The 24,696-nt window shown below is 44.9% G+C and overlaps 1 protein-coding gene across 2 annotated transcripts in view; it reads right to left on the bottom strand.

Moving 5' to 3' along the window:
- KIFAP3 (kinesin associated protein 3) overlaps positions 1–18,129 on the bottom strand; it is a 94,053-nt gene extending 75,924 nt beyond the window's left edge. The window contains exons 1-10 of one of the 2 annotated variants that reach the window (XM_056845062.1): positions 18,020–18,129; positions 12,643–12,774; positions 11,882–12,036; positions 11,242–11,297; positions 9,709–9,850; positions 8,969–9,068; positions 8,291–8,415; positions 7,710–7,808; positions 3,436–3,614; positions 754–916 (exon numbers count right to left, since the gene is read on the bottom strand). In XM_056845062.1, coding sequence (XP_056701040.1) covers positions 754–916; positions 3,436–3,614; positions 7,710–7,808; positions 8,291–8,415; positions 8,969–9,068; positions 9,709–9,850; positions 11,242–11,297; positions 11,882–12,036; positions 12,643–12,774; positions 18,020–18,078 — 1,210 coding nt within the window. In that variant the 5' untranslated portion in view covers positions 18,079–18,129. Of the gene's footprint in view, positions 1–753; positions 917–3,435; positions 3,615–7,709; positions 7,809–8,290; positions 8,416–8,968; positions 9,069–9,708; positions 9,851–11,241; positions 11,298–11,881; positions 12,037–12,642; positions 12,775–15,031; positions 15,104–18,019 lie in introns of those variants that run through there. The other variant, XM_056845063.1, reaches the window with a different exon arrangement.
- Positions 18,130–24,696: the final 6,567 nt, after the last annotated feature.

Consider the following 24,696-nt stretch of genomic DNA (forward strand, 5'->3'; position numbering starts at 1 on the left):
GGCAATGCAACACCAGAATTCATTCATATGCTTAGGGATATTATATACACATCTGTATAGAACAGATTTTATAGAAACGTGCTGCAGAAAAATCAGAGGCCCACCAAGGTTATTGGTTTCATTAGTATACACTTCTGAACAAGCAGACTAAATAGCACAGAGCAACAAGATGAGATTTCCTATTGCTTTGTGTGAAAGATGCTGGGTGGCAATACTTTATTTCCTCTCCGAAACCATTTTCTTTCCGGGAAATGGTTGGAGTGACAATGAAGAAGATCTAGAAGTATGATCAGCTGCTTGGTAAAATGAGTACCTAGCTTGCTGGGGGTAAAGTGTAGATGACTGGGGAAGGCAATAGCAAACCACCCTGTAAACAAAGTCTGCCTAGTAAACGTCAGTATGTGACATCACCCCATGGGTCAGTAATGACCCGGTGCTTGCACAGGGGACTGTGTGTGTAAAGTGCCGACTTATGGCGACCCTTTTTGGGGTTTTCATGGCAAGAGAATAACAGAGGTGGTTTGCCAGTGCCTTCCTCTGCACAGCAACCCTGGTATTCCTTGGTAGTCTCCCATCCAAATACTAACCAGGGCCGACCCTGCTTAGCTTCTGAGATCTGACGAGATCAGGCTAGCCTGGGCCATCCAGGTCAGGGCCCACACAGGGGACTACCTTTACCTAATTAACAGGTAGTAGCAACCAATGTTTGTGTCATTACATTGAAGCTATTGGTGAGAGAAGTACGAAACCTACCCAATAATGCAGTGAGTTTGGGAAGAAGTCCAACTTGTACCATTTTGTTCCTCAAGCCTGTGTCAAAAGAAAGATTCAGCAGAAGTCGAAGTGTAATATTCAGCAGGTCTTCGTGTTCACATGGTACCATTTTCACCAGTTTCTCAATAATATCCAGTTCAACCTACATCAGCAGGACAGAAAAGTTAGAATTACAAAACCCATATTTTGCCAAACTCTAAATCTTGTCCAAGGATTTCATAAAAATCAGGTTTACTTTATGGTAGACAAAGTTTAAAGATGCCGAAGCTTTTGCCTCATTATTAAAATGAGGTCTGCTGAAGCTTCTCTGTAAAAAGCATCTGAATACAGGTTATAAAAGTGCCCATTTTCACAATAACAAAACTGAGTCGTTGGACATGGCAACAGAGCCTACATTTTTTACATCAGAGTTTAGTTCAGTGGATAGTAACCATGAAAACAGTAATGTCATGCAAAAAAGGTAAGCACCACAGCTTAAAACTATCTGTCATTCTACAACCTTACATTGGTTTCTAGGCTGCAAAATGCTGCCCTCTATTTTAAAAGATATAGGAAGTCTGATATTAAACTGCATATCCTGTTAACTGCTACAATCAGTCATTCTACAACATTACATCAGTTCCAGGCAGCAAAATGTTGCCCTCTATTTTAAAAGATATATGAAGGCTGACATTAAACTGCGTAACCTGATAACTGCTACAATGCTTCATTTTAACTGTCATTTTAAAACCTAAATTCCAGCCAGCGTGGTGTAGTGGTTAAGAGCGGTGGTTTGGAGCAGTGGACTGTAATCTGGAGAACTGGGTTTCATTCCCCACTCCTACACCTGAAGCCAGCTGGGTGACCTTGGGCTAGTCACACTCTCTCAGCCTCACCTACCTCACAGGGTGACTGTTGTGGGGGGGGGAAGGTGATTGTAAGCCAGTTTGATTCTTCCTTAAGTGGTAGAGAAAGTTGGCATATAAAAACCAACTCCTCTTCTTCAAAGTCGTATAAGCAGTTCTGTATTAATGCTATGTAGCATGTTTCCTGCACAGACTGAAAGGGCCATCTGATAACAATGGGAAAATACACAGCTTCTCAGAACTCATCTTCTTTGACATCTCACGAATATTGATTTCACTCATCCCTCTGCTCTGCATAACACAGGCTGCATATCAACCAGCAGACTAACAATACACTCCAGTGCACTGTATTCCCGACTGATTCTAGGTAGCTCTCCAACTGTGCAGATTTGATGACCCCTTTTAATACAATCCTTTAAAATAATCAATTCTTGACTAAAGCCTCACTTGAATCTAATCTCATGGGCCTCAACCTGCGAGGATGGCCTAATAGTTTTTTGGCAGCATTCAGCCTGAAGAAGAGCTCTGTGGAACTCAAAAGCTTGCATGCTGTTAAGTTTCATTTGGTTGGTCCTAATAAAGGTATTGTGTGGACTGTGTTCAAGGAGGTTTGGATAAGGTGTTGGACTAGGATCTGGGAAACCCTGGTTTGAATCCCAGTTCAGTGTGATAATTAATTTACAGCAATGATTCAGGCTAAAAAATATCAGTGGTGCTTGATACAAACCATTGCTGCCCTCAGCCATAGGCCTGGCGGAATGTCTTGGTCTCACAGGCCCTGCGGAGCTGTGACTGGTCCTGCAGGGCCCTGATCTCCTCTGAGAAGGAGTTCCACCAGGCTGGGGCTGAAAAGGCCCTGGCCCTGGTTGAGGACAGCCGGACACTTCTTGGGCCAGGGACAACCAATAAATTGGCAACTATGGAGCATAATGCTCTCAGGGGGCTATACCGAGGGAAGTGATCCCGTAGATATGAGGGTCCAAGTCTGTTTGAGGTAAAACCAGCAAGGAGGGTTGGATTTTTCCTTGGGACCAGCAGGGCTGACAACTTCTAATCATATGTACCCAAGGTTGAGAGAACAATGAAGGATGCAGAAAACTGTATTCTTCATCTATTGATACCCAGGCTGAGATTCCAGCTATATACTTAACAATAATAATAAAGTTCACAAGAAGACGTCCTCCTGACTGTCCCATCAATCAAAGAAGCTTGTTTGGGTGGGTACACAAGAGAGGGCCTTTTCAATGGCAACGCCACAGTTATGCAACAACCTTCCCAGGGGGGTGCACCTGGCCCCATCACTTTTCATCTTTAGGAGGCAGGTGAAGACACTTTTATTTGGGACTGCATTTGATTAATTTACTAGCAATCCTAAAGTGTGCTTTTACATATTAGTTAATGGGTTTTTTAAATTTTATGTGTTTTATCTTTGTGGGAAGCCAGCTCAAGCTCCATCAGGAAGAAAGGTGGTTAATAATTTTTTGTAATAAATAAATAAAATTTAAAGTGTGCCAGTCTTGCAAGAAATGTTTGAGAAAAGAAGGCATAAAAACGAAACCACCCCCATTCATATCCTGTTTCTCTATGCACAGATACGAGGTGTGCTTGGTGCAAGGGAGTTCTTCAAGGCACAAAACCCACAGATCCAGAAGTACTGCAAACCATGTAAAAGGAAACCATACCGGAGAGAATCCATGCAACCAAGTTCACACGTAGATTTAGGCACAAACAAAAGGAGGAAATAAATTCAAATGCCATTTGTTGGCATCTCTTCCCAAGCAATTAACAGAGCCAAGCAGAGCATAAGAGCATTTACCATGTCGTTTTTATTCTCCATGAAGATGCTGAGTTTCTTCAGAAACGACACAACCAGAATCAGCAGTTCAAAGTTCTCTCGATCCAACGCTTTCACCAGCATGTGAACAATATTCTTGTTCCGCATCTTCAGCTCAGTGCGTGTGTCTTCGGCAAGGTTCAACAGCAAATAAAGGGCAACTGGCATATTTTTAGGGGGAGGGGGAAAAAGCACAGCATTGTAAGATTAAAAACGCCAACTGTTTGCAAGCCATAAGTAATGTTTCCAAAAATCTCGAGCACTGCAAACACCTCCTGTTCAAGGCCCACTGGAATAAACTGGAGTTGGATGAACAGACTTCTTAGGCCCCATGATGTCCATCAACACCTAAGAACTCTCTCCTACTGCTATCAGCTCTGCACTGTATTTGATACTTGGCTTCAGAAGCTGCCCATATCCGCTCAGAAGCCTCCTTTTCCTGAATGTTTCGTAACAGGCCATCTGCAATCTTTTCCTTATACTATAGATTGGTGACCACCCTAAGCAGAGTTTCATGTAGGGCTGCCAGCCTCCAGGTGGTGGCTGGAGACCTCTAGCTATTACAACTGATCTCCAGGCAACAGAGATTCAGTTCACCTGGAGAAAATGGCCACCTTGGCAATTGGACTCTATGGCATTGAAGTCCCTCCCCTCTTCAAACCCCGCCCTCCTCAGGCTCCACCCCCAAAATATCCAGGTATTTCCCAACCCGGAGCTGGCAACCCTAGTTCTACCCCTCTACGTCCACTGCAGTCAATAGGCTTAGAAAGCAGTAACTCTGCTCACGATTGCACTGTAAATCAAGAAAAAAGCTAATTCAACAACTATCATAATTATTTTGCTTTTTTAAAAAATCCCCACTAGCATTTAAAAATGTTGGAAAAGGGCAAAATGCATTTGAATCTATAAGTAGAAATTAATTATAAACTGCAGCATGCTAGTCAATTGCACTCTGGGCTTTTCTGTAACTTGTAAAATTTCAGTGGGCTGTACAAATATTAACAAGACATCCATGTGCAACCAAGTGCAAAAGAGCGCACAAAAGTTTAGTTCGCCAACCACAACCAACAACTTTAACAACAGATGTGTTAGATATTTTGTGCTCTGCTGTTCTGCTGTCATGTTATTTCTACCATTTGGTTTAGGAAGGTACTACTACCCACATTCTTTCTGTTACGTAAGTAGCAAATCATTAAGTGCTATTCATTTCAAAAGTTTGTGAAAACTGGTTGTTAATCTGCTCAATATACATTTCTTACCCACGCTGTACACCACTTCACAGACAGCTGCTACAGCTTACAGCTGCTTCCCTGGTTTACTTGTGTAAAGTCTTTTTCTGAAAACAGGAGGCTACTTTTAACAAATATACCTGTAATTTATTTTTTAAAGTTGCTAAACTAAAACGAGCACCATTTAGTTAAACCAGTTTGCTGCACAATCCCAGGTTAGAAGAAGAAGAAGAGTTGGTTTTTATATGCCGACTTTCTCTACCACTTAAGGGAGAATCAAACCGGCTTACAATCCCTTCCCCTCCCCACAAAAGACACCCTGTGAGGTAGGTGAGGCTGAGAGAGCTCTAACAGAGCTGTAACTTGCCCAGGGTCACCCAGCTGGTTTCGTGTGTAGGAGTGGGGAAACAAATCAAGTTCACCAGATTAGCCTCCACCACTCATCAAACCCAGTTCTCCAGATCAGACTGCACCGCTCCAAACCAGCGCTCTTAACCACTACGCCACACTGGCTCTCTTAATCTACCGTATCTATATAGCAGATAATAGTTTGCTCATAAATCCCAGTTATCCTCCTTTCCCATCTCCAAGGAGAATCCAGAGATGCTCCCCAAGCTCCCCAATGCATTGTCAGGCTGCTGGTGAAACCTCAACAGACACGCAGCCCAAGTGCTATTGACAGGCTACAATACATGGGAAGTGGAGAGGGGGGGGTGAGAGATGCCCTTGGCAAGCCAATTCTCCTCCTCTTTGCTTTTGGTTAAGGATGCTCAAGTCTCCCTACCTTTTTGGCTAGCTGCTGCACTGAATCCCTGAACAAAATATGTCTCTTATAGAACTCCCACCAGTAACTATTTTGCTGCCTTTTAAAATTCCCCTTGGATGTGCTGAACTACACGTTACTTTTACCAATTTGGGTCTAGGCAGTATTCCATACACACACACGCAGCTCCAAAAGGCGGCAAATAACTCCTACCCCAGGGCTGTTTGGGCTCGGAAAACAGCATGGGGGGGGGAGGCAGAAGCCCCTCCCCTCCACACCGTGGTCCCAAGCCAAACTGAGCCCTGGAGGTCCTTTAAAAATCAGTTCCCTGCTGCTGCTGTGTGGCCTGAAGGGAAACAAGCAAGGTCCAACTTGAAAAACATACCATGTAACTTGGCATAAAGAAGCTGAGCTCTCTGAAGCACATTCTTGTTTGGTGATTTATCACTAGTGGAAAGGAGGGCCATGCAGAGGACAATGCAGAGGAAAGGACAGAAAGAGTGTCCTGACGAGGCAACATCCATACCCAAATGCAGCTGGAGCAGCAGCAAGGTTTTCTGTTGGCCTGCACGTCCCACTCTGTGCACGATAAACTAAATGGAGGGGGGTCTCCTGGATGCACTGGGATTTTTGCACTGAGATGTCACAACCAGAAACTCAAACACCTGACGATTTCGCTCACAAGCTCTCCACAACTACCAACAGTACAGCAGGCTGTTAGACAAACTGTATGTATTCACCTACACACAGAGAAGAAAGCCAATTGAGCATATGTGCTCTCAACAACACTTTCTCAAGGTTCCCTCCTGGTGTGCCACTTCCCTTCCCAGTCTGCTGAGCACCACATTCTTCAAGAACATAAAACTTTCACATTCCAGAGTGACTTGCAGGTGTGAAATATCTCTATTTCTTCCAGGCAGCCATCTAACCTAGCATTCATCAACAGGAAAGGCAAATGATCCAGTACAGGAGGAATTGTGCCATGATCTATGTTATGCCAAGGCTAGTCCCTCCTGCTGTGACTAGGTAAGCCAAACAGGGAAGTTTCTGTTGCCAGGGAATGCTCATAGCAGGTGAGAACACTGGAATTACCATGAAGGTTCCTTCTTCTCAAGGATGAGAAAGACACTCCAGACTGAAAGGGCAGGTCCTTTCTCACTCCTAGAGATGGAAAGAGCAGCCTATTTCCTGCCTCTACAGAAAGGACAACCCAAGCACAGAAGGTTATCTTCCTATCCCTCAAGAAACCATTTTCATGTCAATTGCCGGAACAAGGGTTGGCTATGGTTTCCTGTTCACAGCACTAAGAGGGACAGGTGACAAAGAATAAGCAAGGCTGCAATGTCAAAGTGATCAAAACAGCATCCAGCTGGCCTCGCTTTACCCTCCCAACTAGTATATTAATTTGGAGAAATACAGATCTGTGCCTAGAAAATTGAGAGGAACTTGACCATAGGTTTCTTTACCAGGGATCTAGGAAGGAAGGAAGGAAGGAAGGAAGGAAGGAAGGAAGGAAGGAAGGAAGGAAGGAAGGAAGGAAGGAAGGAAGGAAGGAAGGAAGGAAGGAAGGAAGGAAGGAAGGAAGGAAGGAAGGAAGGAAGGAAGGAAGGAAGGAAGGAAGGAAGGAAGGAAGCTCTTGATTGTAACAAGCAAGGGAAGAAGAGAAGAGGAAAGAATGCTGCCAACTGCATACATGCAAAAGCAGAATACACAACCTAACTTAGCTGGTTTTAACAGGAGGCATTCCAGGACGACCTAGGACATAGTGATTGGGCATGGGTGACCAGCAGCTAACCAGCTGCTAGGCTGAACTCCGCCACTGCACAGATGCACAATCACTCCCAGGACTCACTGAGAAAAACTTTGTGATTAAAGGAGAGGCTTAGCTCCACAATAAACAGGCATTTCTGAACAATGCGAACCTGAATGTCAATCTCCTTTTCTTTTTTTTTGCAACACTGTCCCTGTCCCTAGTCACAAAAGAAAGTGCAAATCATGCTTAACAAGCCAGGTGCAAGCCATTGCTCAGAATTTCAATTTAGCCATCACCAAACAGGTTGCTCGGGAAGTCTGCCCTCAGCCATTACACCAGAGCTTAAGCAAATAATAGTTTATAAACAGTGGTTTATCATGATGCCTGAATGCAGCCATGGAGTCAAAGCATGGACAAACTTCGGGCATTTCCATTTGAAGTCATTTTCATTTAAATCTGAGAAGGGACTTCGTCTGTAAATTCCTGCCTGAGTGCAATCAGGATTCCATACCTCGAAGTAGCTGCTCTTGCTTGACAACCAGCCCCTGGTACTTTTTGAAGGTTTTTTCATATTCTTTTTTCTGGGTTTGATTATCAGGATCTTCATCAAGTAAAGGACAAGAAGTTAAGGACAAACCCAGTATCAGGGGGAGGGGGGGGAACGACACAGAGACCACAAATGGATAAAATACTCTTTGATCAGGACTGAAGATACCAGAAGACAGTCCGACAGCTCCCTTAAGTACTCCCACAAACATGCTGCTGGAAGGATTATTTATCTGCTTTGCCCAAAGACAGAGGAAAAATAAGCTTCTCCATATAGAGTTGGGAGGGACCACCAGGGTCATCTAGTCCAACCCCCTGCACAATGAAGGAAATTCATAACTACCTATGTAACTATATTACTAATGGTAAACCTACAAATAAAGGACTCAATAAAGGAAGCCACAGCCTTCAAATTGCAAGATCTGAGCAAGGCTGTCAAAGATAGAACATTTTGGAGGACTTTCATTCATAGGGTCGCCATGAGTCGGAAGCGACTTGATGGCACTTAAAACACACAAACCTACAAATTGCATAATTAAAGGATATCAGCTTTCTTCTTCTTGGTGAGTTCTTCCTGCCAAAGCTCATGTCGCTTCAGCTCATGGTCAATGATGTTCATGCAGAGAGCCCCAATTTTGTAGTGTGTGATGAGTCCATGAAATTGAGAAAAACTAGATTGAGGGAAGGAAATTAACTGTGTGAAAACCCAACGCCATAGCAACTACTTTCAAACAAAAACCTCTACTAGACCAAGTCAACTGCTTTGTAACTGGGGAAATAATTCACTCCATATTACAATGTCTTGCCTTTTAAAATATTAGTTTTCGTACTTTCATAGAATCATATAGTTGGAAGGTACCACCAGGGTCGAGTCCAACCCCCTGCACAATGAAGGAAATTCACAACTACCTCCCCACCCCACCCCAGTAATCCCTACTCCATTCCCAGAAAATGGCCAAAAAAATAAAATCCTCCAGGATCCCTGGCCAGTCTGGCCTGGAGGGAAATTGCTTCCTGACCCCAAAGTGGTGATCGGCATTTCCCTGGGCATGTAAGAAAAGGCCACGAGAACCAAACTCTGACGCAATCCTTCCTGCCCTCCCTCTCATGAACTGCCCAAGTTCACAGAACCAGCATTGCTGACAGATAGCCATCTAACCTCTGCTTAAAAACCTCCAAAGAACGAGAGAAGAGTTCACATGCATACTAAATTATGAGACTTACCTAGAGAAGCAAAAAAATATATAAATTATATTAGTAGCAAGCTCCACGCTTTGTTTCCAATCCTCTCTCAGCACTCTGGCCAAAGCACCCAGTGCAATTTCTAAAGAAGACAAGATGTACATCAGCCTCAATCGTGGATTGCAATGCATCTGTCTGATTTCCTTACATCTAAAACCAAAGAAGCACACCTAATGCTTGGACGTAAGCAGAAATCATAAACTGAGATCAGCTGCTGGCGCCCTGCTCTACCAGTCCACATTAACCAAGGTGAGAATGGTGGCATGTTGATTAGGACTGCATCATCTGCAGCTCTGAGAGTTAGCCCCTTGCTTCTGGCCTACCAGAGATCCATAGTAACAGCTTTATCCTGGAAGGCACCTGGTGTTAACTGATCGGATTTCGTAATAGGGTGACAGCTTATTTTTCTACTGCTGGTTTTACTGTTGACAAGTTTTAATAGTCTATAATTGTTGGTTTATTGATGTTTTTATGATTGATAACACCTGTTGGGAGGTTACATTGTCATTACTTTATTTGTATGGGGTTTTTTTGAAGTTTTATTTGTAAGCAACGTTGAGTGCTGTGTCAGCAGCAAGGCAATATAGAAATCCCCTAAATAAAATGGATAAATAAATAATTGGTGCCAGAATTAAACAGATACACAGATTATGACACTCATTCCAGCCAGCCAGCCAATAGCCAGCCTGATGCGACAAAAAACAAACAAAACTTAACCTTACCATTAAGCAGGAGTTCTTCTAGATTATCAGGATTCCTGGCCAGCTGTAGAATGAGTGCAGAGCCACGCACCTTATCAGGAATATCTTCATACAGCAGCTCAATGTATTCATCCATGTCATTGATATTGGCTACCTCATCAATCTGAAAACATCCAGCACCGAAAAAAGACCATATTGAGAATTTTTCACAAGTTTATTCCAAAACATTCAGAGGATTTTTCATGGGGGGAATACGAAATATGAATTATTGTGAACAGGTCTGAAGGACACTGTAAAATCAAACCTTGGCACATACCAGAGATTAATTCTCTTATTAGTAGAAAAGGGCAAGAGTCCAGTAGCACCTTAAAGACTAACAAAAATATTTTCTGGTAGGGTATGAGCTTTCGTGAGCCACAGCTCACTTCTTCAGATACCTCTGACCATACCTCTGACCAGTGATAGAAAAGATACAGACTCCTTCCACCCCCCATCATTGTTTTGGAGAGCTAAAGAATAGGCTGTTTTTTTAAAAAGAAAGCCCAGGGAAGAGTCTGCATCCTTACCAATTCAAGTGAGAGGCATGATCTAACAAACAAGATGGAACAACCCAATGAAATTTCAGTTCAAACTACTTCCACCGTAGATCACTCCATCAAAACAAGAGACTGAGAGAAGAAGAAGAAGAGTTGGTTTTTATATGCTGACTTTCTCTACCACTTAAGGAAGAATCAAACCGGCTTACACTCACCTTCCCTTCCCCTCCCTACTACAGACACCCTGTGAGGTAGGTGGGGCTGAGAGAGCTCTAAGAGAGCTGTAACTTGCCCAAGGTCACCCAGCTAGCTTCATGTGTAGAAGTGAGGAAACCATCCCGGTTCACCAGATTAGCGTCCGCTGCTCATGTGGAGTGGGGAATCAAACTCGGTTCTCCAGATTAGAGTCCACCGCTGTAAATCACCGCTCTTAACCACTACACCATGCTGGCTCTCAAAAAGAAAGGAAGTGACTGGCACAAGGTAATCCAGCGAGCTTCACGGCAGAGTGAGGATCTGAATGCAGAGATCCCCTGTCTCAGCTCAACACTAACCCAGTGATCTCTAATATGGTACGCAAGGGCACCATGGAGCTCAACCACTTTGTTTCTTGGACCCCATTTCCTTCTCCCCCAAAGCAAAGAGCCAGTTTTGGCTTTCCTCCACTATAGTGGAGCAGACGTTGCTTCAGAAGAGTTCAGGGAGTCTGCAGGGAGCAGTCATTCAGGAATAGCTACCTCCATACTTAGCCCTGGAATTTCTCAATGTTTTCTGACTGGCCCCAGCCCTAAAGGCAGCCATTTTGGCAACTAGGTTGCAGATCCCATTACAATGTTCTGGCTACCAACTACTAGACTGTGCCCCAGCTATCCAGATCTCATTATACAGTTTTAGCAAAGGCAGCAATATTTGAACAGAGCACCAACTAGGAACCTGTGAATTCATAACATTAATGTTAGTGTAGAGACTTGATAGTAAAGTCAGCATTCAGAATCCCCTGTAATTGGTCAGTACCTACCTCTGTCCCTTCAAAAGGAGGCGGATCTTTTGGTTTACTGGGTTTCTCTTTTTTTTCTATGGGAAAAAAATACAGTGACATCATCCGTAAGTTAAGTACAGTCTCACCTTATTTTACTTTGGCCCTTATGCTTTGGGGGGAAAGGAGCAAAGAGAAAGAAATACGACTCAAATGGAGTCAGCAGTTCTACCCACAAAGACAAGGCGCAGTCTCAAACGCACGTGACCTGGTTGGCCACTGTGTGAACGGACTGCTGGACTTGATGGGCCTTGGTCTGATCCAGCAGGGCTTTTCTTGTGTTCTTATGTTCTACAAGCAGATGCACCTTAATCTCATGGGACTTTTTTTCCAAGTAAATGAACTAAGGAACTGAATGTCAAGTTCAGCAAATCGACATATATTGAAACTTAGGATGAGATATCAAAAGGCATATCTGCGAAGCACTTTCATGACACTTTCATGCTGCTTGATTAACAAAACAGAGAGGCAATTATGGTTCAGCATCGGTGTCTCAAAGCTGGATCTTTCAGATAAAATATGGCATACCTTGGTAACTTGCCCCTCTCTCCTTAAAATACTGAGAAAGTGGGAAGAGTGAGGCCATGGACCATTTGCAAGCATCAAACCCTGCTCTGCCCACCTTTTCCTGAGGAGGTGTCTCTGCGGTTCTGCAAGTAGTAGAGCAGTTGTTCCACTTCGGCTAGTTTGGAAGGGTGAATGAGCTTGCATTCCTCCACCACCTTCCGAGCCAGAGAAGAAATGTCAGTGTTGGCATTGAGGCTCTTCAACCGAATGCTGCAAGATACATTTCAGGAATTTCACCGAAGGCTGATTCAGAAATCATATATTCAGTACTTGACTTTGAACAGGTGTGAAGGGATTTATTTTATTTTTTAATTTACTTCATCTGTACCTCACTTCTCTCTCCAATGAGGACCCAAAACGGTTAACAAAAATATCAACTCATACAGCATTAAAGGCTTAAGGGTACAGTGTTGTACCATAACCCAAGACATCTCATAGCCCAAGTTCCTATGAGGAATAGTTCTTCATCATTCTCAGCATAACTTCCTATGGTTGCAGTGATGTCTTATTAAGCGACTTGGTGCTCAGGTTAATCAAGTGTAGGAACCTCTGTGACAGAGAAAAATTTCAGGATTTTATAAGGATCTGTCCAATTATTATTAGAGGATACATGTCAGGCTGCAAATCCACACAAAATCAATCAGTGGAAATTGGCATTGATTAGGAAGACCAGATTTTTCATGTGCCTAACAAGACTCAGGAAATACTAAATACCATAAGCCCAAATTTTGAAAAATGGAAACGTTTCATACCCAGGTCACTTTCTTAAGAACTTCCGGGGGATGGGGTGGGGGAGTTTGTCATGAATACACTTACATTTTTTGACACTCCTTGCGTTCTCCCAGCATAGGATCTCCCATCTCCCCAAGTATTGTAGCTTCGACCTCATAGTGAACAATAAGTGCCTTTTCTGATGGATGAACATCGATGTTGCCTCCTTTCACCTTTCTGTACAGCAAAAAAAAATTAAATACAATTAAATTAATACAAGAAGACTATCCACAGCGGAGACTCAGAGAAAATAAGCAACCTTTGAATGGTGATTTTCCCCCTCCCTTCAAATACCTGAAGTGATTATTAGGCTTTAGAAACAAGTTGGACCTGGGTGCATTTTTAACCGGGGGGGGGAGAGAGGGAGAGATGGGGTACTCCAGATCTCACTTGGAGGGAACAACACCAAAACGAAAGGATAGTGGCTGTCAGATCAGGGATACAGTCTGGTCAGACTGCGGTGGAACTGGAATTAATGGGTGGTACATGACAGATCAGAGGACCCTAGAGAGATGGGGTGGAGTGGAACTAAAGGATGCTACCTAGCAGATCAGTGGGTCCAGGCTGGAGAATAAACGGCAGAATCTTGGAGCAAACGATAGCAAGATCAGTGTGCTGTAGCAGTTGAGAGTACTGCGCTGGGACCTGGGTTCAAATTGCCCCCCCCCCCCAGTGTCACAGAAACTTGATGGGCAACTTGGGTCAGTCACTCCCCCACAGCCTGCCTTGCTACTAGACTCTACCCCTGTGACGGCCAGGAGATTATTCTGCCCACTTTTCTCCCCATTCCACTGGGAATAATCAGATTTTAAAGGCTGAATGGAATGTTGGAGTAATGGGGGGCAAATTAATAGCCAACCGCCAAGTGACGAAAAGGGGAAGATGGGTTCTGGCAGGAGAAGGGACAGGAGGTATCCTGAACAGGCAGGGAATCCAATAGGGACTTTAGTGTATTATTTATACAGGCTGGGTTGGGGTGCTGTTCCTATATAAAAATAGTGAATTGTTAAGGCTCGTCTTGTTATTGTTTCTAATCTGAGACACTGAAAGCATAATAAGAAAGCATAAAGCACCATCCAGCCTCTGGTAACTGTGATCTATCAGATTTCAGTGAGAAAGAGTTAACTGTCATGCTTACCAAATAAATAAACTCTGATCTATCAGATTATAGTGAGAAAGCATTAACTGCCATGCTTACCAAATAAATAGACACTCATGTTCTTGGTACATCTGACTCCCATGTTCTCACCAACCCATACATATCCCACAACACACGCTACAAGATGCAGGGCAAAGGGGTACTGATTTGTATGTGATGAGCTCTCTGGTTCAGGATTAAGGAATCCTGGGTGTAAAACAAGAAAGACTAACAAAAGAAATCCACTTTCCCTCACACACCTAAAGCTGACAGTGGGCCTTGTAGTAAATAAATAAAAGGAGGGTGTGGGTGATAAGGGAGTTCATGACTCTGCAGCTTGATAGGCTGTTGTAAAAGATAGAAAAATACAAGAACATAAAAAAGGCCATGATGGATCAGACCAAGGCCCATCAAGTCCCGCAGTCTGTTCACACAGTAGCCAACCAGGTGCTTCTAGGAAACCCACAAACAAGATGGTAAGGTAAAGGTCCCCTGTGCAAGCACCGGGTCATTCCTGACCCATGGGGTAACGTCACGTCCTGACATTTCCTAGGCAGACTTTGTTTACAGGGTGGTTTGCCAGTGCCTTCCCCAGTCATCTTCCCTTTACCCCCAGCAAGCTGGGCGCCTATTTTACCCACCAAGACGACTGCAACATTATCCTGCCAGTGCTCCACGGCACCTAATATAATAGGCCAGCTCCTCTGATCCTGGAGAGAATAGGGATGCATCATGACTAGGGCTGCCAGGTCCCTTTTCACAACCGGTGGGAGGTTTTTGGGGCAAAGCCTGAAAAGGGCGGGGTTTGAGAAGGGGAGGGACTTCAATGCCATAGAGTCCAATGGCCAAAGCGGCCATTTTCTCCAGGTGAACTGATCTCTATCGGCTGGAGATCAGTTGTAACAGCAGATCTCCAGCTAGTACCTGGAGGTTGGCAACCCTAATCATGACTAGTATCCCTTCTGACTAGTAGCCATGGATAGCCCCATCCTCCCTGGACATGTCCACTCCCTTCTTCAAGCCTTCCAAGTTGGCAGCCATCGCCACATCCTGGGGCAGGGAGTTCCGCAATTTAACTACATATACAAGAACAAAAGAAAGGCCCGGATGAAGCGGCGCGTCAGCCCCCCCTTTCCGACAAGGCCCCGCCCCTAACGCTAGGCCCCGCCCATTTCTCCTCAGGGCTCGAGCCTCCAGAGGATCAGCGGCCCCGCTGCCCTCCTCGGCGCCCCCCCCACCCCACGAAAGAGACCCGGCCGCGCCCCGTATCTGCCTTCGTCGAGGGGAGAGCGTTACCTTTTGAGGTAACGGGCGTCCTCCCCCTGCATGGCGGCGGCGGAGGTGCGGGGAAAGGCGGCTGTCAGGCGCGGCGGCCGCCGGCTGAAGAAAGAGCCGGCGAGAGGATGAAAGGGAGGCAGGTTTTGAGGGAGGAAAAGGCACCGCTGTTGCTAAGGGAGGGGGAATCGTAGTGCGCAGGCGCACTCTTTGTTGCTGTCTCTCCGCGCAGGCGCGCAGGAAGAGTGTCGGTAGAAAAACGCCCGGAGTTCGCGCGAGCGCCCTGGTCGGAGCCTGGAATGAATGAATGAAGGCAGGCGATTTGGGGCGTGGCCGGGCGGCATTAGATAGCTTTGATATGTTTGAGCCAGCGGGGTGTGGTGGTTAAGAGCGGTGGAGTCTGATCTGGAGAACCGGGTTTGATTCCCCGCTCGTCCACAGGAGGCTAATCTGGTGAACTGGATTTGTTTCCCCACTCCTCCACACGAAGCCAGCTGGGTGACCTTGGGCGAGTCACAGCTCTCTCAGCCCCACCTACCTCACAGGATGTCTGTTGTGGGGAGGGGAAGGGAAGGGGATTGTGAGCCGGTTTGATTCTGCCTTAAGTGGTAGAGAAAGTCGGCATACAGCAACCAACTCTTCTTCTTCGAGGCTGGAGCCCGTGTATGATGGGCTGCTGCGGAGTTGCTTATATTCCACTGAATTTATCCCGGTGCATGCGAGATGACGGTTGTAATTTAGCGGATTGCAACCCTGGTATTCTAGTGAATACTAAACCAGAAGGACCAAAGATAAATTCATTAATTTCACAATTAACTCATGGATTGCAGAGCCCTGTGGCGCAGAGTGGTAAGCCGCGGTACTGCAGTCCAAGCTCTGCTCACGACCTGAGTTCAATCTCTACGGAAGTCAGTTTCAGGTAGTACCCAGCTTGCTGGGGGTAAAGGGAAGATGACTGGGGAAGGCAATGGCAAACCCCCACGTTAAAAAAAAACAAAGACTGCCTAGAAAACGTTGGGATGTGACATCCCCCCATGGGTCAGGCATGACCCGCTGCTTGCACAGGGGACCTTTACCTTTTTTTAAATCTTTTTGCAGCAACTACAGCACCTGCACAGTTTAGCATCCCTTTGGATAGCAACTGCACCGTAATTCAGGAAACAGGAAGCGCAATCAATTATTTAAATACACTCTACAAAAATAATCTTGGAGATTTAAATCATCGCGACTTAAAACTTCACTCCATCCTCAGCGAACTATGCCTGTTTAGTTCTGAAATCAGCCAAACTCAGACGTTCGCTTGCTTGCTATTCCCTGAGAAGCCCCCCCCCCCCATTCTTTTCTAAGAAAAGAAGAAAATTCCTCCAAGATGAGTTTAGTGGCTGAACCTGGAGTGATATGAAATGGCAATACTGGCTGGTTTCTGGGTCCAGTAAGAAACTCACAGTATACTTTTAAAACGTATTAATCTTTTTATACCCCGACTTTTCTATACAATGGGAACCCAAAGTGTCTTACAACATTCCTCCCTTCTCCACTTTATCCTCACAACAACCCTGTGAGGCAAGTTAGGCCAGGAGGGAGTGACTGGCCCAAGGTCACCCAGTGAGCTTGCTTGGCAGAGTGGGGATTTGAACCCGGGACTCCCAGATCCTAATCTGACACTCTAGCCACTATACCAAGCTGGATCTCAATATAAACAATATATAAATGACTTGTTTTTTAAAAAGTAAAGGCAGTTCCCTGTGCAAGCATCGAGTCATTCCTGACCCATGGGGTGACATCACATCCCGACGTTTACTAGGTAAACTATGTTTACTGGGTGGTTTTCCAGTGCCTTCCCCAAACGACTTATAGTCTTGACTGCTGAATTACAACTAATAATGAAGCTCAAGACTATGCATTCTCCAGGACTTAACAGAGATCTGGGATTCGTTTCTCATTACCAATGCTGATTTCCCCACGCCTACTACCCCTCTGCATATCACACCTAATCCAGTCACGCCTGCTAATGTCATTTACTTGCTTTTGACATTTACATTGCCATTGTGTGTCTAACAGCGCATTCCTGAAAGGAATGCCTGCGCCGGGCTTAGGAAGCAAACTAGCAACGTTGCCTCCTAAGGCAAACCTCCTCCCTGTGCAAAAAACCAAAACCTCCGTCCCGTGCAAAAAACCTGTGCAACCCTCATAGGGTTGCACTGGAGATACACCAGCAAAAAGCTGGTGTATCTCGCCCCCCCAAAAGGGGGCGTTCCCGATCCAAAACTACTTGGGAGGCCGACTAACATCGGCCCCGACCCCTGGCTGGCGCCGGAATGCCCCGGGAATGCCTCCAGGGGTGCCGTTATGCCCCGGGAATGCCTCCCAGGGCGCCGGAACACCTCCCGGCTTGCTGCCACAGCCTGTGCCGGCGGCCAGAGGCCAGTGGGAGGCTGCAGAGGCAGCTGGGCCCAGCACTGCCGCGGCCGGGGACCAGTGGCCGGGCCTGCATGCCGGTGCTGGGGCCATTCACGGCGGTGTGCGCTTTCCAGGCTACAGTATGGGGCCCTGCGCTGGCAGAAGCCTTCATCGGCCTCCTAAGGACTTTGGGTCGGGCCACTGGCGCATTTGAGGAATGCGCTGTAATTCACTCTTCTCTACTTAAGGATAGATGGACTCACATTCCAGCAGTATCTGAAGAAGTGAGCTGTGGCTCACAATAGCTCATACCCTGCCAGAAATTTTGTTAGTCTTCAAGGTGCTACTGGACTCATACTCTTTTCTCCTGCTAGTGACAGACTAACACAGCTACCCATTGTGATAATTCTGCTTTGTTGTGGGAAAATGTTGTTTGCACAAACCATAGTTTGCCCAGTTCACAGGTTTTTAAGATTGCTCCTTTAGCACAGAAGTCAGACTGAAAAATGTCTGATGCTGAAAATCAAACCAAAAAAAATGAATTTTATTGGTACCTTTACAGCCGGCCAAGGGACACCTGGCCCATTGTATGGGATTTTATGGTGTTACCTGGTTACAATGCTGAAGAGTGGGTCCAGGGGCTCTTGCTGTCCAGGTACCTCTCCCATGGTGATAGTCTGCGGTGTTCTTTCCTTCTCCCCCCTGGCAATTCCCTTAGTTCATACTCTAAAGAGAGCTTGGGTCAAAGAGGCATCGCTCACTGGTTGCTGAGATGCTAGACCTGAACTGTGACATCAGTACTCTATCCTTAAAGTAATTGGCTGGCAGGGAAAGGGGAAATGAAGCAGGAGGCATCTGAGAGACAGAATTTATTCCAGCATAATCTTTCATGAGTCAGATGAATGAAGTGTATATCCATTAGACCAGAGGTTCCCAAACCGTGTTCCAATGAGCACTTGGTGCTTCGCGAAGCAGCTCCTTGTGCTCCGTGAAGAGATTGGAAAGGAAAACACTACTGCCATTCATGCTAGGTGAAAATTAGTGCGCCATGACGAATTTCTCTCCTGAAAAGTGCTCCATGGCTCAAAAAAGTTTGGGAACCTCTACATTAGACCAACGCTCAGTAGAAATATATCAGCCTAATGGATATTCAGTGGAACTGGCTTCCTCGGGAGGTGGTAAGCGCTCCTTCCCTGGAGGTTTTTAAGAAGAGGTTAGATGGCCATTTGTCAGCAATGCTGATTCTGTGACCTTAGGCAGATGGCGACAGGGAAGGCATCTTGGCCATCTTCTGGTCACTGGGGGTGTGGGGGGGAAGGTAGTTATGAATGTCCTGCATAGTGCAGGAGGTTGGACTAGATGACCCTGGTGGTCCCTTCCAACTGTATAATTCTATGATTCTCCAGGCATCTGAGGATGTGAGCTCAGACTAAGGCTGTGCATTTTTTGCCCCGGTAAAATTCGAGTTCAGGTTTATTGGTCCCGGGTTGTTGTTTTTTTTTTGTTTTGTTTTTTGGAAGACTGAAATAAGCCGAATACCTATACCAGTAAATGAGTATTCGGCTTTATTTCAATTTTCCCCGAAAAATTCAGGTCCATTTTATCCTATGGAGATTTTTTGTGAGGCTCTGAGATGGGGACATTTTTCAAGGTAGAGTCTCCAGATTCGCAGGGTAGCTGCAAGGGACTCTCCTCAAACGGACACCAAAGTTTGGTAAAGTTTGGGTCAGGGAGTCCAATTTTATGGGCCCCCGAAGGGGTCACCCCATCCTCCATAGGAAACCAATGGTCTACCCATTGCTTTGCATAGGCCCACTGCTAGCAATCATGGGAAAGTGAGTTTTCCCATGACTCTTGGATGTGAATGCAGCCATTACGGCCTATGGGAATTTCTTTTCAAGGAGCTCTGAGGGGAGAGCGTTTTTTAAGGTAGAGTCACCAGATTCGCAACGTAGCTGCAAGGGACTTTCCTTGCATGAACTCTGAAGATTGGTAAAGTTTGGGTTAGGGGGTCCAATTTTATTAGCCCTTGAAGAGGTCATACCCATCCTTCATAGGAAACCATTGCAAACTTCACAGTAGTTTCCTATGGAAGATGTTTGTTTTTGTAGATGCTGACTAACTGGCACAGCCAAGAGGACTTTGACTGGCTCACAGAGTTTCTCACTTCAGCAGATAGCAGGTTCTGTACACCATATGGAGAGATTCTGGTGGTCTTTCCTGTGGCTTTCCCCCCAAAGGATCAGAAAGTGTTGGTGAGCCTCTGAAATCCCCAAGAATAGTTAGTTTTTCATAAGTGTACTTCCTTAATTTTACATCAGGGTGACACTCAAGATCTAGTCGAGGGGTGTCAAATTCAATTGTTACGAAGGCCATATATGACATAAATGTCACTTGGTCGGGCCGGGCCAGGCCTCGCCAGCCCAGATTGAGAGTGGGATGGGGGGGCTGACTCACAGCCCGGATAAGAGCTCTCAAGAGGCCGGATCTGGCCCCCGGGCCTTATGTTTGACACCCATGGTCTAGTCTGTCTTTAAAGCCATATTCCATGGTTCACCAGTTGTCAAAGTAGATGCAAAATTGTTAATCTAAAATCTTTCCAGGGAAAAAAACAGATACAACCATTAAAAAAAAAAACACACACAACACTTTCCAGTGACCTCTTCTTCTACAGAAGCTCTTTACTAATCCAGAGGAAATATCCCACTAGTCCCCAAGGCTCAATGTTTAGGTGTTGGATACATGATAAACTCGACACGGTGCTTTCTTAATGCGATACGGTCCTCCTGGGACAGCACAGTACAACTTAATTAATTAAAAAATACAATTAAAGTTTCCCTCCTTGGGTTTTCTGTTTCTTTCTTTAAATTTACCTTTGTTATTTAATCCAACTCCTAATTCGCAGTCTGTAGAAAAAATCTTACATGCCTTGATTATTTCACAGTTCCTGAGGACAACCTGTACAGGTTTTATTTTTACCCGTGCAGTTAGTCCTGGGTGGAGCAGAGCTGAATGATATTTCTCATGTTCACTGGGTAAATACAAATGACCATTTTACCAAGTGATAACTTAGTGCACTCCACCTATAACCACGTGGGAAGGCAGTCATCTGCAGCATGTTGTAGTAGTCTATCAAGTGATGGAAGAGTATTTCCCCCCTTCTTTTTACTTCCCAAGGTTTCTGATAGGGTGCAGATGTGATATAAAATTTCACTCACCACTTGGCAGAACATTATAGGAACACGGGCTTCCTGCAAGGCTATCAGTGTATCTGTAAAATGTACTTTGGTTTTCTTTTCTTTTTTTAAGGAAAAGAAGCTCAAAGCAGATTTACAAATAATAAATCTTTAAATACATGTATATACACACAAAGAACATCCAATGTAAACACCTTTGGCACTGGCTAAACACCCCCACACCCCTGCACACAAAATGCCTGCAAGAAACCCCTAGGTTTTCCAATGGCAGAATGGCCGTTTCCTGCCTTCTACCTCTCACTGATCTTCACAAAATGCTGCTCATGGGGGATAGAGGGACCTGAGGACTACTCATTAAATTTGCAGATGACACCAAATTGGGAGGAGCAGCAAACACACCAGAAGATAGAGATAGACACACTGGAAAAGTGGGTGGATGTGAACAGGATGCAATTCAACAAGGATACATCCCGAGTTCTACATCTGGGTAACAGAAATGAGGGACATGCATACTGGATGGGGGATACATAGGGTTGCCTGGTCCCTCTTCACTACCAGCGGGAGGTTTTTGGGGTGGAGCCTGAGGAGGGGAGGGTTTTGGAGGGGAGGGACTTAAATGCCATAGAGCCCAATGGCCAAAGCGGCCATTTTCTCCAGGTGAACTGATCTCTATCAGCTGGAGATCAGTTGTAATAGGAGATCTTCTGCCACAACCTGGAGGTTGGCAACCCTAGGGATACACTTCTGGGTAGCAGTGTGTGTGTGAGAACAAGATCTTGGGGTATGGGTGGCCCATAAGTTAAATATGAGCAGCCAGTGTGATGCAGCGACACAAAAAGCTAATGCAAACTTGGGGTGCATCAACAGAGGCATAACATCCAAATCGCAAGACGTCATCGTTCTGCTGCACACTGCATTGGTCAGGCCATACCTGGAGTATTGTGTGCAGTTCTGGAGGCCTCACTTCAGGGATGCTCTAGCCTAGGCTGATCCTGCATTAAGCAGGGGTTTGCCCTCCAAATGCTGTTCTGTGGGGCCTGTCACATTGGCACTAGAGAAAACAAATATTGGGGATTTTTTGGATCTGCTGCTTCTAAATTGCTGTGCTGTTTCATTGTTCTGATGTTTTACATTGTGTTTGTCTTTCGTTTTATTTTCATTCTTTAATCCTATGAGCCACCTTGAGCATTTCTATGGGAACTCAATAGGGTGGAGACAGAAATCAGTTTTTCATTGTTGGATCTACGGAGCCATTATTGGCTGTGGTGTGCATGTTCCTCCCCTGGAACCTAGAGTTTTTAGTGCTCAAAACCCTGCAAAACCTGTTTGATCAGAGGACACACTATGACAAAAGGAACGAGTGTGTTTAACGTATCATAAGAGCTTTTATAAAGTACCGTTGTCTGTAGCCTTACAGGATCGAGCCGGCGTTCATTTGAAGAGCAACCAACCAACAGAGGGCAACATGCCCACACCAAATAATTTTTGCTTTTTCTCCTTTGAAAATGATGGCTAAAAAAAGTATTCTCAGGATTCGGTTACTTTAAGTATAAGACTCAACCACTTTGCCACAAGAAATTAATAAAGCTGAACAAAAAATGCTGCTCAAGACATTTTGGAGGTCTTTCAAATGTACGTTCCAAATTCTTACCATCCAGAAAACCTATTTTTTACATTTTCATACCAAACGTGTCTGTATTTTTTAACATATCTTGCAAGCCCTGTGTATACTTTTGTATTGCCCCAAACTCTACATCCTTGCAAAATTGTCTGAATGGCTGAGAGAACTACCATTAAAATGCCACAGCATTTGCTTCAGCTTGGTACGCATTAGCAAACTGGATGAGATAACAGAAAATATACATATTAAATAGATACAAATGAAGTATTACAAAAGGAAGTATTTCTTCACACAATGCATAGTTAAATTGTGGACCTCCCTGCCCCAGGATGTGGTGGTGGCTGCCAACTTGGAAGGCTTTAAGAGGGGAGTGGACATGTTCATGGAGGAGAGGGCTATCCATGGCTACTAGTCAAAATGGATACTAGTCATGATGCACACCTATTCTCTCCAGGATCAGAGGAGCATGCCTATTATATTAGGTGCTGTGGAACACAGGCAGGACAATGCTGCTGCAGTCGTCTTGTTTGTGGGCTTCCTAGAGGCACCTAGTTGGCCACTGTGTGAACAGACTGCTGGACTTGATGGACCCTGGTCTGATCCTGCATGGCCTTTCTTATGTTCTTAAGTATATGTATCCTATGACGGGCAAGCTATTTATTTCCACAGGAATGTTTGAACAATCAGAGTTACTCCATTGTTTACTTTCCTAATTATTAACTTCATGTTTTTACTGTCCTGTTACTATTTATTATATTTAACATCTTTACAGCATGCCAGAGTGTTTCACGTACATTATCTAATAAATTCTTATATCAGTGCTGTAGGGTTGGTCAGTATGTCTGTTTCCAAACTGTAGATGAGGAACTGAAGGTGAGAGAACAGTGGCTTGTCTAAGGTTATTTACAGTGCAGTCCAAACAGAATGGCACCTTTCTAAGTCCATTTGTGTCAGTGGTCTTAGAAGGGTGTAACTCTGCTTAGGATAACGCTGGTAAGTGATCTAAGGATTGATATAAGATTTGATCAGAGAGCATCCTAGCTCTAACATACAGCCTTTGTACTGTACCAGTTCATTGCTTATAACTAAGTTGTAGGGCTTTTATGCATGGCTGTTTCACTCACTATCACCCCACCCCCGACAACTTCGGGTCTTTGTTTGGATTATGCATGCTATTTCTGACTGTCAGAGGTCGCCTCGCTCTCCCCCTGGGTTTCCCCACGTTTTGCCTACATTTTCAAATTTGAGATAAAACAGGACCCTGAAAACACGGGCAAACTCAGGGGGAGAGCGAGGCGACCTCTGATGGTCGGAAACAACATGCATAATCCGAAAAAAGACCCAAAGTCGTCGGAGGGGTGATGACGAGTGAAACAGCCATGCGTAAAAGACCACAGTTTCTTTGAGGTCCATAGTACAATAATCTCCACTTTGCATTTTAAAGGACATCAGATTTAACATACCGATGCTACTGCAAATTAATGAACCTGGAATTTGAGTTCTGTGTCATGAAATCAGTCCTGACCTGTTCTTCTATATTGTATTGGATGAGCCCAGCCGTAAGAAGATCCCTTGCTGGACCAGAGTAAAGGTCCTTCTAGTTCAATATTCTTTTTTCCCCCATCATGGCCCACCAGATATCCCTGGAAGGCCTGCAAGCAGGAAATTTTTCTGTGAGGTTTTCCGTGAGCCTGTCTCATATCTATATGGGATGGAAGAATTCAAGCTACATCACTCCTGATTGGTTAAGGTTATGATTGGTCAATTAGTGGATGATGTAATCACTTTTTTTGGCTTCAAACCAACGAGATGAGGGTCTGTGACATGGGGAACTTTAATTGGCTGAAGGGTCTGGCGGGAGAGAATAAAAGACTAGCCTCAGACTAGTCAGGAGTAGTCTGAGGAGACAGTCAGGGGACAGTCACTCAGAGCATGAAGAGGAGGCTTTAGTGGTTGCTGGCAGAGGCAACATGAAGAAGAGGACAGTAGAGGAAGAGCTGTCTGAAAAAAGAAGCTTTTGATCTGGAACAGGAAGACAGAAGCTGGAAGGAAGAGGCGAGTTAGAAGGTCAACGGAGGAAGAGGTAGAGTCTTCCAGATGTAGAGTCTTTGTGACCTTATTCCACTGTCCTCAGTGAGCTTGTCTTAATCCAAGGGAAATCAGTGATATCTTACATGTGCCAATGTCTTCAAGGGCTCGTTCACACATCCTGAATAATGCTCTTTCAATCCACTTTCAATTTACTTTAGCGATCATTTCAAACAGCAAAATCCAGCTGCAAAGTGGATTGAAAGTGCATTATTCTCAAAACTCTGCCTGGGGACTTATTGTTGAATTTTGAGAATTTGGATGGGGGAAATGTGCATCTAGAGAGCGGCAAATGCAAGGCAAAGCCTCCCATGCATGTGTGTGAAATGGCAAAATCCACTTGCAAACCACCGTTAAAGTACATGGAAAGTGGATTGAAA

This window comes from Euleptes europaea, chromosome 2 (genome assembly GCF_029931775.1).
Source record: "Euleptes europaea isolate rEulEur1 chromosome 2, rEulEur1.hap1, whole genome shotgun sequence".
NCBI lineage: Eukaryota > Metazoa > Chordata > Lepidosauria > Squamata > Sphaerodactylidae > Euleptes > Euleptes europaea.